At 62.3% G+C, this 13,094-nt stretch overlaps 1 protein-coding gene across 1 annotated transcript in view; it reads right to left on the bottom strand.

Annotated features, from left to right (window-relative positions):
* Positions 1-2,024: 2,024 nt before the first annotated feature.
* RAI1 (retinoic acid induced 1) overlaps positions 2,025-13,094 on the bottom strand; it is a 74,283-nt gene continuing 63,213 nt past the window's right edge. The window contains exons 3-6 of the mRNA XM_061993668.1: positions 4,246-9,874; positions 3,010-3,103; positions 2,662-2,711; positions 2,025-2,286 (exon numbers count right to left, since the gene is read on the bottom strand). Of these exons, the coding sequence (XP_061849652.1) occupies positions 2,272-2,286; positions 2,662-2,711; positions 3,010-3,103; positions 4,246-9,858 (5,772 nt within the window). The 5' untranslated portion in view covers positions 9,859-9,874 and the 3' untranslated portion in view covers positions 2,025-2,271. The remainder of the gene's footprint in view (positions 2,287-2,661; positions 2,712-3,009; positions 3,104-4,245; positions 9,875-13,094) is intronic.

Raw genomic sequence — 13,094 nt, 5'->3', positions numbered from 1 at the left:
CTGGTGTGTGCTCCACTGGGGGGGTGGGGGGCAGAGCGGCCAGACACTGAACCTTGGGGGGGCACAGGGAGCCTGGCTGGGGCAAGGGCCTCAGCTGAGCATCACCTTCGGATGAGGGTCCTGCCTTGCCCTCTCACAGGGAGGGCTGCAGGGGATGGGGAGGGACATGACACTGGACCCCAAGGACCCCAAACACACCCTCCTTACCCCAAAATGTGCCAGGGGTTCTGCCCTCACCCCCCCCCCCCCCCATACCCGCCTCTACAGCAGCATCCCCTCCCGCATCCTCGCTGCTGGTGGCACCTCGGGGCAAAGGACCAGCTGAGGGATTGGGGGGGGTGGCAGGGCCCAGGAAGCAGGAGCAAGGGGGAGGGAACCCCCGGCAACCCCCTGGGAGAAAGAGAGGCCACGAGCAGGGCGCCGCGTACTTCCAAAACAATCGTTGTATCTTTATTGACGCTCTGAATGCAATGACCTGTTTTTTACTCTTAAGGAAAATAAACATCTTTTAGAAACAGCTTGTTACACACAATCTTCAGTGTGAAGCAATATACTAATAAGAACACTAGTCTTAACATTTACAGTCTTCATATATATTATATATATGTATATGTATACATATATATACACTATATAATGAGGCAATATATAATACACACGGTTTACCATTTTACAGTCATATGTACAAGATGTCACTAAAAATAGCCAGATTTCAGGCAGCACTGCCAGGGACACCGGGAGCTTTCTTGTGGGTGGGTTTTTTCTTTAAATTATTTTTATTATTATCTCTCTTCTCTTTTTTTTTTTTGTGTATTTTTTTATTTCCCGCCCCCTCCCCCCACCCGCCCCCTTTTTTTTGTGTTTTTGGCTCCCGTGTCCGAGGCAAGCTGCTGAAACGACAGACATTTTGTGGCCAGCAAACCTTGAGGGTGAGGGCTGGGTGGGACGGAGGGACGCGACAGGCGGGGGGGGGGACACGGGGCACGGGCTCTACGGGGGCGGGGACCGGGCGGGGGAACTGGCGGCTCTGGTTTTTGGATGGAATTAGGAGCTGATTTCGCCCTGTGCTGGGTATTTGCTGGCTGGGGTGGGCGGGAGCTGAGGAGTCGTGTCCGCCCCCAGCCCCAGCGAGGCGGCCGGGAAGCGGAGCGAGAGCCGCGGGAGCTGAGCGAACCCGGCACTCAGGGCAGCGACGGGAGAGCTGGGGCTGTGCACAGGGAGGAAGCAAGTGCCTCTTCCTCCTCCAGCCAGGACCCTGCTGCCAGCTGGAAGGCATTTTGGGGCTGCCTGCATCCTCTTGCATCAGGTTAAAACTCTGGGCTTCAGCACCCAGAGCCCTGGGGGTTCGGACCCCTGGCCCAGGGGTTCACGCCAGAGCCTGGGGTTCAGACCCCCAGAGCGCCGGGGTTTTGCACAAGCACAGGGAGCAAAGAGGAGCTGCAGAGGTGCTGGCGAAGACAGGGGGTGGGTTTCTGGGGCTCCCAGAGAGCAGGGCCCGCTGTCCCCGTCCCAGCAGCGCCATTGCCCTGGGGAGTGGGAGGGTGGTGGGTGCAATGGGCCGGGGTTGTGGGGGAGGGAGGGGTCTGGGGCACCCCCGTGGGTGCCCACCGGCCCAGCCAAGCAGCCCTCGCCCCAGTGGGGACCCGTCTGCCGGCACTGGGGCTGGCACCCCGGGACAGGCAGGGTGGGGGCAGACAGGGGATGGAAGAACAAAACCGGAGAAAGCAGAGTGGTGTTTCAAACAGCAGGCCGTTGTTTGTCCTTTTTTTTTTTCTGTCTTTTTTTTTTGTCCTTTTTTTTTTTGGTCATTTTTTTTGTCTTTTTTTGTTTCGTTTTCTCCGCCGCACGTATATACAGACACCGTGAGGTTTGCTGAAGGCAACATCTCAGATCAGATCAGTGTGAGATATGGAGAACCGGGACCCGCGGGGGGGTCTGGCGGCTCCACAGTAAGACAACATCGCCGGGACCCCCCATTCCCCCTTGTAACCCCCCCTCCCTCCCCAACCTCCCCCCTCCCCTCCCTGTGCAGCCATCGCGGGCCGGGGGGTCCCGCTCCACCTCCCGGCTGAGCCAGGCCGGGTTTTGCCGGGGCCCGGCGGGGGGAAAACCCTGCCCGGCGCTGGGGAAAACCCGGCGCTGGCTCTGCCCGCCCGGATCGGGCTCGGGTGGGGGCGAACCGGGGGAACGGCAGATCTGCGCCCACCGGCAGCTCCCGGCACGGCCCCGCTCCGCTCCCGGGCCGCCGCGTCCTCGGCCGGTCCCTCGCCGTTACAGCGGCTGCCTCTGCGGGGAGAAGGCGGGGACGGTCAGCCCGGTGCTCCCCTCCGGTCGCCGGGCCGGCGGGGCTGTCTCCAGCAGCAGCCATCACCCCCCACCTCGTCAGCTCCTCACTAGCGATGAGGGATAAACCCCCACTGCAGCCCCGCGGGGGGGGGGGTCTCAGAACTGACGCCTGCTCACCTGCTCCCACAGCAGGGGGGTCTTGGGTGGCCTGGTGTCCCCCAGGGATGTGACACCCCCACCGTGACACCCCACAACACCCCGTGCCAGGCACAGACTTGGCGTGCATGTCCCCAGGGGGGACGTGGTCTAAGCGTGGGTGGTCCGGCCCCAGAGATCTGCAGAGCACTGCAGGGTGTGCAGGGCCTCTGGGCTTACCTTATGTTTGGGACACTTCAGAGAGAAGCTCTCTTCGGTCAAGGAGCAACCTGCGAGGAGAGAAGAAGGCTGTGTCAGGGCTGTCCCCACGCCACAGGACAACTGTCTCCCAGGGCTAAGGACACAGAGTCCTCCCTGTTCCATGGACCAGCCACAGGGTTTGCACAAAGGGTTCAGCTGAGGCTGGCCAAACTTGGTACACCAGCCGGCACTGCATCGCCATGCTGGTGGGCAGGGAGCTGCCAGACCACTCTCACCTTGGGTGGCCCTGAGTGTTGCGGGGTCAGAAAGTGCCAGGGGTCAAAGTGCCAGGGCACCTCACATTCCTGTCCCCCCAGCCGAGCTCACCTGTGTCGACGGCACAGGCGTAGTGGTAGGTGTGGGGACACCCCTTCTGGCAGCAGCCCACAGTAGCTCCCACTTGCTGGCAGCTCGAGCACTTCTTTAAACACAGCCGGGAATTCAGAACAGGGAGGGAGAGATGTGGAGAGACAGAGAAGCCCCATCAGAACCCAGAGCAGTAGTAAGGCACCCCTCAATGGCCCCATCAGAACCCAGAGCAGTAGTAAGGCACCCCTCAATGGCCCCAGGTGCAAGGGGAACATGCCGGCACCCCTGTGCCACTCCAGCCCCACGCTGCCATCCCCCTCCTCCTGTGCCTGTGCACCGTGGCCGATGCTGTGGCTTTCCCTTCACCGTCTGCAGCCACACACGAGGTTTCTACCCGCCACATCATTCCCCTGGACAGCACAGAATCTACAGCAATCTTCCTTGGGGCAGAGGTGAAGGGTTGTGGCCTGGCCTGTGCCATGGCTTGGTGGCAGCAGTGATGGAGGGACCCCCATGTTCCCCATCTCCTGCCCTGTCCCCAGCGGGTTCTGCAGGGATGGGAGCGCCTAGCCTTGCAGCGTGAGCAGGGAGAGGGCAGCAGCCTCCAGTCAGTCAGTCACACTGTGAGCGCACAGGCCTGGGGATACAACTGACTTCAAACCTGGTACCGAGGGGCTTGCTGGAGACCTCGCTGTGCAGCCTCTGCAAGTGGCTGTCACCTCCCCCTCCCCAGCACAGAACTCCTGTGACCCCTTGGTGGTCTCCCATCAGCCTCCTCCCTATTTTGCTCACTTGATGTACCCATGGTCCTCTCGCTCTGGGCAGGGACGCCCACTCCCTCCAGCTCCCTTTCCCATGCTGCCTGTCACTGTGGCATCAGGCCATGTTGTGCCTGTTTTGGTCTCCCTTCCTGCCCTCGCCAGGCTGCGTCTGTCTGACTCTGAGCTGCCCCATGCCACACATGGCTGGGCTGGGGGATGTGACCCACCGGGCTCTGCATCCTCACTGTCCCAGGGTGCCCTGCCACTCTCCCGGACTGGCAACAAATAAAAGAGGGGGGTGTTTTAGGTGCCACCAGAGACGCAGCCGCACAAATCTCATGGGAAGCTGGTGTCTACCTGCCCTGCTCTCCCAGGGCAACTCATCAGGGCCAACCCTATCAATTTTTATCCCGGCCAGAGGCACAGACGTGGTAATGGTTTTGGCTGAAGGAGGCTGGCAGGGGACGCCACGTGCTTGTGGCCGGGCTCTTACCAGGTCAGCAGCCGCCTTGACGGCCTCCTGCAGCCCGTAGAGCTTCCCCGCCACCAGGAAAACCCCTGCGGTCCATACGGCACAGGCCTCGTGCAGCCAGTGCTCCTGCGTGTCACCCGCCGGCTCCTGCGACGGGGACTCGGCCTTGTGACATTCGTGCCGCCGGGGCTTTTCGGCCGCCTCCTCGCCCTCTGTCCTCTCATCACAGCAGTAGCAGCTCTGCAGCCTACGGAACATGCCCCGTGGGCTGGAGCGCAGCGCGCTCTGCTTGGCCACCTCAGCGGCCACCTCGGGCCGCGACGCCTTGCCGCCGGCACCGCAGCCGCCCTCTGTCCCTCGGGGTGCCCGCTCGGAGCCGGTGGGCGGGATGGCATCCTCGCCCTGCCCCTCCGCCCGCGCCTTCTCTTTCAGTCGCGACTTCTTCTTGGGTAGACAGTCCTCAGGGTAGTAGGGCCCACAGAGGTCCCCTAGGTCCTTGTAGTTGGCGGGGTTGCGGCACAGGCAGCAGACCAGGCAGGTGGCACTCAGTGCCTTTGACACCACCGGCCCCATGTGCATGGTGGAGGAGGCGGGCAAGTTGGCTCGCGGCCGCGGCGCTGGCCCAGCAGGTCCCCGCTGCAGCCGGGCCTCCTCGCTGGGCGAGTTGATGACGGTACAGGCGGTGGTGAACTCGCCGCGCCGCTCGACGCGGACATAGGGGGCAAAGGGGGGGGCCCGGCTGTCGGCCCGCAGCCTCTTGCAGGAGATGTACTTCAGGCGGATCTCGGGCTCGGCGGGCGGCAGCAGCGGGGCCTGCTGGGCTTGCCGCCGCCGCTTCCCGCGGCTCTTGCACCGCGCCGGCACCGCCTTGGCCTTGCCGTGGGCCAGGCGCTTCCGTTGCCGCTTGGAGTATCCGTTGTAGTTGGAGTGGTTGGCCCGCGGCTTCGGCCCCCGCGCCGGCCCCACAGTAGGGCGTCCCTCGGGGGGGCCCTCGCCGCCTCTTGCCTCCTTCTCCTCGCTCTTTGGTTTCTTGCCTTCCCGAGGCATCTCCTCCCCACCGCCTGGGCCAGCGGCACGCTCTCGCGGCAGTGGCGGTGGCGCAGGACCCAGGGGTGCCTTGGCCATGCCCAGCACTGCCGCTTTGCCCTTGCGGTTCCTCTTCTTGGGCAGGAGCCCCATGCTCTTGGCTGCCGCGGTGGAGCTGGGCTGGGCCCCTGCGGCCGGCACGCAGGCTTCGCCCTGGCAGCCATCGGCAGAGAGCTTTTTCCCACCGCCCAGCTTCCCCTTGGGTGCTCGACCGTTGGGGTTTCGGCAGAGCTGCTCAGCTGCTGGCATGGCGGGTGCCTTCTGTGCTGCCGCTGGCTTGGGCAGCCTCACGTCACCCGCCACTGGCACAACCCCGCTGTGCTTCACTGCTCGCTCCCTCTCCGGCACCCCTGGGTTCAGGGAGGTGCCGTAGGCAGCCGCTGTGGCAGCCACCGCCGCTGCGGCCGTGGCTGCCGGTTTGCAGGCGAACTTCTTCAGGTTGGGCGAGGTGATCTTCTGTACGATGGCCTCCAGCTTGAGGCCGCGGCCTTTGCGGGGAGGCAGCACTTTGGTCTTGGTGGCCTCCTGGAAGGCCGCCCGGGAGGTGATCTTGATGCAGACGTCGGGGGCTTCCTTCGGTGGGGGGGGCTTTGGGACGGCTTCGCCGGAGCTCTTGGGGGGCAGCTTGGCTTTCACCTTCTTGGCCACAGGCATCTTCTTGAAGAGGCTGGGGGGAGGCTCCGGTTTCTCCTCCTTGACGCCACTGCTGTTGCTCCGCAGGACCAGGTTCCTCTTCTTGGCAGGGATGGGGGAGATGAAGGTTGACTTCCTCTTCAGTGAGTGCAGGGGCCGTTCGGACATCTTGCCCCCCACGCCCGGCCCTGCTTTCGGCAGCTTCATCCGGGCGCCCACCTTGCCCTCCTTGTGAGGGCTGCCTGGGCCTGACAGCTTGAAGGTAGGTGGGAGGTGGTTGTTGGAGATGAGCTTCTTGGGCGCCTTGCAGTTCTTCAGCCGGACGTCAGCCGCTCGCTTGCCTCGCCGCCTCTTGGTGTAGAAAACCTCCTGCGTCTTTGTCCGGGAGCGCAGGATCATGGATCGCTGGTCCCTCTCTCCTGCCTCCACCACATCTCCCTCTGGTGGTGTCGGCCCAGCCACCTCCTCCACTGCCACCAAGCCAGGCACCAGCAGGGCAGTGTCACTGGTGTTTTGGACCACCTTGGGCACTGGTCGGCTGCTGCGCTTCCTGGCTTTGAAAGCCACTCGCTGCTTCACGCCGCAGGCGGGCTTCTTCCCCAGCTTCTCCTGGTGTGTGGGGGCCTTCAGCCCCTCCAGCGGGGCCGGGGTGCGGGGCTCGGCCAGGGCGGTGAAGGAGCGGGTGCACATGCGTGCTGGAAGACCCTCTGCTGGAAACCGGGGTGTTTGGCTCTGGGCGTTCTTGCTCGGTATCTCCACCTGGCCGTCTGGCCCGAGGCAGGCACCGGCCACACCGCCAGCTGCTGGCAGTTCATCGAAGGGGCTCAGCACGGTGCTGCTGGGGCCGTCCCCCTCTGGCAGCCGGCAGTGGACCCTCTTGTTGCGGAGGCTCTTGCCACGGGAGATGGGCTCTGTCTTCCCCAGAGCATTTTCAGGGGTGAGTTGCTGCTTCACCATGACCGACGGGACAGATTCAGCATCGTCCGCCTCCGGGTGGGACATTTCCCCTCCGCCACTCTCCTCTTCGGGCTGGATATGGGGCAGGGAGGACTTGAACCAGCTCTTCACCTTGGTCTCAGTGCCCACGGCGGGGCCCAGCAGGATGACAGACTGGCCGGAGAGGCGTGGGGCAGGAGCTGAGCTCTCCTTCTCCACCGTGCTGACGGTCTCCTCGGCGGACACCGGCACCTCGTTGGAGGACAGCACGGCGGGCATCTCCGGGGGCTTGGGTGGTGAGGCATCGTATGTCACCGACTTCTGCTCCGAGCCAGCCAGCTCGCAGAGCGAGGAATACTCCTCAGCCTCCAGGTCCGACTCCTTCAGTTCTGGGGAGGAGATGATGGGGATCTCGCTGAAGTCCCCAGCTGAGCAGCAGTGCCGGGTGTCCTGCAGCCACCTCTCGCTGTCCGCCTTTGCTGCTTCATCGTAGGTCAGTGTCTCCTCCTCCTCCTCCTCCATTGCCTGCTGGCCAAAGTCCTGGGCCGGCTCGCTCTTGGTCGGCTGCTCACCGTCACACAGATCCAAGCCGCAGGCATTTTTTTTCTCCTTGCAGGAACCCCCCATTTTGCTGGGAAACAAGCCCTTGGGGAGGTCAGCAGCTTGCAGCTCCTTCCACCGCAGGCACGCCTCACCCAGGCTCTCCTCAGGCCACTCAAAATGCTCCATGGCGTTCTCAGACCCCACCGAGTTGGCGGTGGTGTTTGAGTAGCAGCTGTAACTGGTGGCTCCCGTGCTCGACGTCGCTGCTGGGATGCTGGGCTTGGAGTTGAAGGCCAGTGGGGCAGCATCCTTCAGCGTGTCCTTGGTCTCAGCGGTCGCAAACTCCACCTGAGGTTCCTCATACACCTCCTCGCCAAAGTCCTTCCCCACACTGGCCCCCGAAGCCTTGTCCAGCTTGAGGGGCTCGGTGAGCGTGCTGGAGTCACCCTGGCTGGGCCAGGTGCCCTTCACCATGGAGTCCAGGCAAGGCCGGTGGTTCTCCAGCTGGAAGGGGGACTTGGTGGCTTCCTTGCTCAGCATGGGTGAATTGGCCCACGCTTTGTCCGCCTTCTCGCTGATGGCGTCCTGCAGGACGATGATCTCAGAAGCCAGCTCCTCCTGGGACAGGGCGCTGAGGAGCAGCCGGGGACAGTCCCGTTCGTTGGTCACGTACTTGGTGAAGGTCTCCAGGGGCAGGCTGGCGTGGATGCTCTGGAAGGAGTCGTCCGATTTGGTGGACATGTCATCTGGGGAGGTGACTGAGCAGGTAGACACTGACTCGGGCTTCGCCTTGGAGTTGCTGTTGACGCGGGCAGGGCTGCGGTTCTGATTGCAGTACAGGAAACTCCTCTCCAGCTGGTCCTCTGACCCGCTGAGATAGTCGGCATCCTGTGTCTCAGCGTGGACAGACTGGGGGGTGCTCAGTGGGTCAGACAGGGGAGTCCCCACCTGCTCTGCCGAGTAGGTGCTGCTCTCGGGGCTGCAGTGCTGCCCTTTGAGCTGCTCGGGGGTCCTTGCCGGGGTCTTGATGCCCTTTTTCTGGGGCACAGAAGACTTGGAGAGCAGCAGCTGTTGGACGGTGTTGGAGATGTTCTCCACCTGGGAGGTGAGCGCTGTCAGGCTCTGCAGGCTCAGGTCTGACAGCAGGTTTTCAGGCAGCTTCTCCTTCTGCAAGTTTTTGCAGTTCCCAGATTGAGCGTCGGGGCTCGTCCCGTCAGTGGGAGAAGGGTTTAGCAGCGGCATGAAATGGCTGTGGTCCGCGATGCCGGCTGGGAAAGCACCGGTGCTCAGCGGCTGCTGGCTGTATTGGAAGTTCTCCAGGTTGGGCATCAGCGGGGAAGGAGTGGAACTGTAGGATGGGGACCTGCCAACAGAGCGGGCTGGCGAGTGGCTGGCGCTGGGGCTGAAGGTCTGGTAGTACTGCTCTGATGTCCGGACGGGCGGCGCGTCTCCCTGGCAGTAGGTCTGGCCCGTCTGGTTGTAATGTTGGTATTTGGCCAGATTTTGGTAGTGGAGCGTCTCTGGGGTGTGATGCCGCCCTTGTAGGGGCTGTGGTGGCTGCGGGGGCTGCGGCTGCTGCGGGGGCTGCGGCGGTGGTGGCGGCTGCGGGGGCTGCGGCGGCGGCTGAGGGGGCTGCTCGTAGCCAATGCGGTTGGGCTGGTAGCTGTGCAGGTTGGGCACGCGGGGGCCAGGGGCCAGGCTGGCAGCACTGCTCAGGGGCCGCTCCAGCGGCGGCTGCCCCGAGGGTGCTGTGCAGCTCTTGTAGGAGTGTGCTGGCTGGCTGCCCCCCGGCACCGAGGAGTAGGTGGAGGAGGCGGGGAAGGACTGCGAGTGCTGCCCGAAATGGGGGCTCTGCGAGAAGGGCATGGGCGAGGAGACGTCATTTGGCAGCTTCTGCCGCTGCAGCTTGGGGTAGGGGAGCGCGGGTGGCTGCTGCTGCTGTTGCTGCTGCTGCTGTTGCTGCTGCTGAAAGTGAGTCCGGAAGGGCAGTGAGGCGGCCGTTGGCTCGTGGTACGGCCGCCCACCCGCCAGCGCCGCCGTCTTCTTCATCAGGTTCTCCTCATACTTGGCCACGCCGCCGGGCAGCGCCTGCGGCTGCCCGCCCCACGCCTGCAGGCTCTCGTCCCCCGAATAACGGGCTGGGTAAGGGCTGTTCTCCTGCACGGCGTAATTGGAAAAGGCCGGCCTGCCTTGCAGCTGCTGCCCTGCTAATTGCTTGTTTCCCCGGTGGTATTTTTCCACGGTACTGTTCTCATAGCCCGAGTAGGGCAGTTGCTGCTGACTGTAGTACTCCTTCGCCACCAGCCTCTGCCGCTCACAGTTCGGCCCTGCCTGACTTTGATGCCTGTAATTCTCCAGGCGTGATGTATCTTGTGAAGTCGGCTGGTAGCTCTGCTGGTTGCCATGGAAACCACACCTTTCTCGAAAGGACTGCATGGCGCGGGCTCGTTATCTGTGAAGAGAGAGAGGTGAGAATTCAAATGAAGCATCGGCAGCGCGGCGGGCCCAGGAGCGCGGCCGCACGCCGAGAAGGGCAGCGCCGTGTGCGCCGCGGGGCTGTGGAGCCGCCCTGGAGCACAGCACCTGCCACGCCATCGCCCCGCGTCCCGTCGCCTCGCACTGCATCAGCCTGCGTTGCCTCACATCATCCTGGATCATGTTGTCTTGCACTCAGTGCTTTCCCCTGCCTTGCCTTGCTCTGCTTCCCATCACCTTGCATCCCATCGTCTTGTGTTGCCCTGCACCTCACCGCCTTGCAGCACGTCGCATCGCATCGCTCATCGCCTTGCCCTGCATCACAACCTTCTGCTGCACCACCCTGTGAAGGCAGCAGCTGGCGTTGCATCACCTGGCATTGCTCTGCATCCTCACGTTGCCCCCACATCTCATTGTTTGGTGTTTGGTCACCTCATCTTTCATGGCCCTGCATCACCCTCTATCATACCTTGTGTCGCTGCGTGCCCCACTCGGCAGCTCAGTGCCTGTGAGCAGGAGGGTGCCTTGGGTCCCCCTGCCCAGGCCCTTCTGGCCCTGTTGCTGGGACCACTGCCCATCTCTGCTCCCTACCCTGGCTTTGCAGGGCAAACAGACCCTCTCCCTGTCTGCCCCACGTGGCACGGTGAACCCCCACACCATGTTGGAGTCCCACAGCCCCTCTGCATTTCACACACCCACTGCCCCTCGTCTCTGTAAATCACTTACTCCCCTCCTTGCACACTCTCCCTGGGGACAGCGGGATCTTGCGAGTCCCTCCAAACACCCCGCTTATCGCCATTCTTTTTAATTACTGGGCTAATTACTGGAAGCAGCAGCGTGGAGGGCCAGAACTGCAGGCTTTGCTGCAAAAAAAGTCATTTCAACTTGCTTGCTCTGCCCATCTCTGCCTGCTGCCGCTTCCCGCAGCCGCCCCGGCCCCAGCCAACCCCCCTGCCCCAGTGTGATGCCATCTGGAAGCTGTCTGCTCCCGCCAGCAGCCGTGATTAGCCGAGTACCTTGCCACCCTCGGCACTAAACCTCCCCATTTCCTCAGCCTGCTCACGTTAGGTGCAGGGAAGCACCTGGGTCACCCCTTTGATCTCACAGGCCACTGAGAGGCTTTGCAGGGGCTAATGAAGGGCTCAGTGGACATGAGGAGCACACACACACATCCTGCTTGTGCCCAGCACCAGCGGGTTGGGGGCGCTGAGGTGAACGTGAGTCTGTTTTTGCAGTGAGTTGGGATTTGGGAGCCTGGGCTAGGGCAACCCCAAGGGTCTGCAGCTCCCCCGGGACTTCCCTGGTGCTGCTCCCTTGGCACCATGCCACAGCAGTATCCCCTCTGCCTTCATTAAGGCAATGGGTGTAATGAGCCAGAGGATAGGGTGCTGGTGGTGTCTGGCACCCGATGCTTGCCAGCAGATCTGAGCCCAGCCCTGCTCCTCACATACCTCCCTGCAGTGCCAGTGAAGCCAGGCAGCCCCGAGCCGGGACAGGGATGCATGTGTGTCCCCATGTGTCGTCATGTCACCATCACAGCGTGCCAAACGGCGTGTGGCTCTGCATGTTGTGTGCAGCCAAACAAACCGCATTGCTGGTTTGAACAGGCCCAGCTCAGCATCTGTTCCTTGCAGTGCCCTGTGGACACTGGTAACATCTCAGCACCTTTTTGGGGTTTACATACACACGCAGGGCTTTGCTTAGTTTTATTTCCATCCCTGCTGGGGGCTCAGGGACGCACTGATCTCACGCTGCCCACTGGCACCGCTGCATCCGGGCTCGGTGCCATCCACACCAGCCCAACACTCCGTCCCCCTATACCCCCATTCCCTTTTTGGATGCTTTCCATGTTGCTCCCCCATATTGCAGCTGCATCTCACAAGCTGCACAAGCAACGGGATGCAGTTAAAGCTTAGAGCTTGGGGAAAGGACAAGTCAATTAAAAAAATGTGGTAAGGGCAACACGAAAGCCCCTACTGTGGCATGGGTGTGGGGCTGCTCTGTCCTGTGCCGGGGCTGCTGGAACAAAGGCAGCAAAATCAAAGCCAGGCCTCTGGGGCAGCCCCGGGCAGCAGCAAGAAAATTAAAGGGAGAAAAGGGCCCCTCACACTGGTGTGGAGGCAGGTCTGCAAAATAAAATCATCTCAAGAAGACCCTGGGCTGGTGCTTTCTGGGGAGCATTTTTTTTCCCCCCTCTTCTATTATTAATTATTGTTATTAAGTAACCATTGATAGTTTTCCAAACAGCTGGGACAACGCTGGGCTGAGCCAAAGTGCTCAATGCATGGGGACGAGTCGCTCAGGGGCATGGTGAGGTGGGGATGCTCAGAGGGAGCCTGTGTGAGGGCTGAGCACATGTGTGGGGTGTACGTGTGCATGGGGTGTACGTGTGTGGGGTGTACATGTGTGTGGGGTGTATGTGTGTGGGATGTACGTGTGTGCAGGGCCTGCAGTGCTGTGCACACAAGCGTGTGTGTGGGTGGATGGGTGGGAGGAAGCCCACAGGCAGGATTGGACCATGGCCATGGCTGTAGGATAATCCCCAGCCTCACGGGGCTCATCCTGTACCCTCAAGGCCTCTGCTTACACACGTCATGATATGAGGGGCTGGATGAGGACCACGGAGCTGCAGCTGGGGCTGATGGTATGGGGCCGAGGCCCTGAAATCCCATCCTGAGTGAGGTGCCTTGCCCATAACCGTGGTCCCATCTCTCTGCAGGCCACCCAGGCACCAGGCTCTGCCAGGGTCAGATACTGCTGTTGGGGACTAGGAGGGGACAAGCTCATTACCAGCAGCACCCAGACCTGTCGGCACAGCCAGAGGCCAGTTCTACCCTGGTCTCTGCCGCAGCTCTGCCGGAGAAGGGCCCTAACAGATGTTGCTGCCTGATGTAGGCTGTTTCCGAGCAAATGCTTTAATGGCATCAAATCAAGCTGTCGACAGCAGCGAGGTTACGGCCCTTCCCGGGAGGGGGAGGTGGCTACAGCCACGTCCCAGGGGCCCTGCACACTTGCTCCCCCCACCATTTCCCTGCCAGACGTGCTCTCCCAGCCCCAAAGAAGTTTCCAGCCTGGCTCCCGCTGCCCCCCACGATGGTGATCACCATGGGGCTGCAGCGAGATGCCTGACCTTGGCTCCCCAGCAAAGCCACCGTGGCTGCAGCCAGGGCTCACAGTGTGGGTCCCTGCCACAGGGT

This window comes from Colius striatus, chromosome 3, assembly GCF_028858725.1.
Source record: "Colius striatus isolate bColStr4 chromosome 3, bColStr4.1.hap1, whole genome shotgun sequence".
NCBI classification, from domain to species: Eukaryota; Metazoa; Chordata; class Aves; order Coliiformes; family Coliidae; genus Colius; species Colius striatus.
Note: the sequence above shows the minus strand (reverse complement) of the source record. Positions and strands in the feature narration are given on the sequence as shown.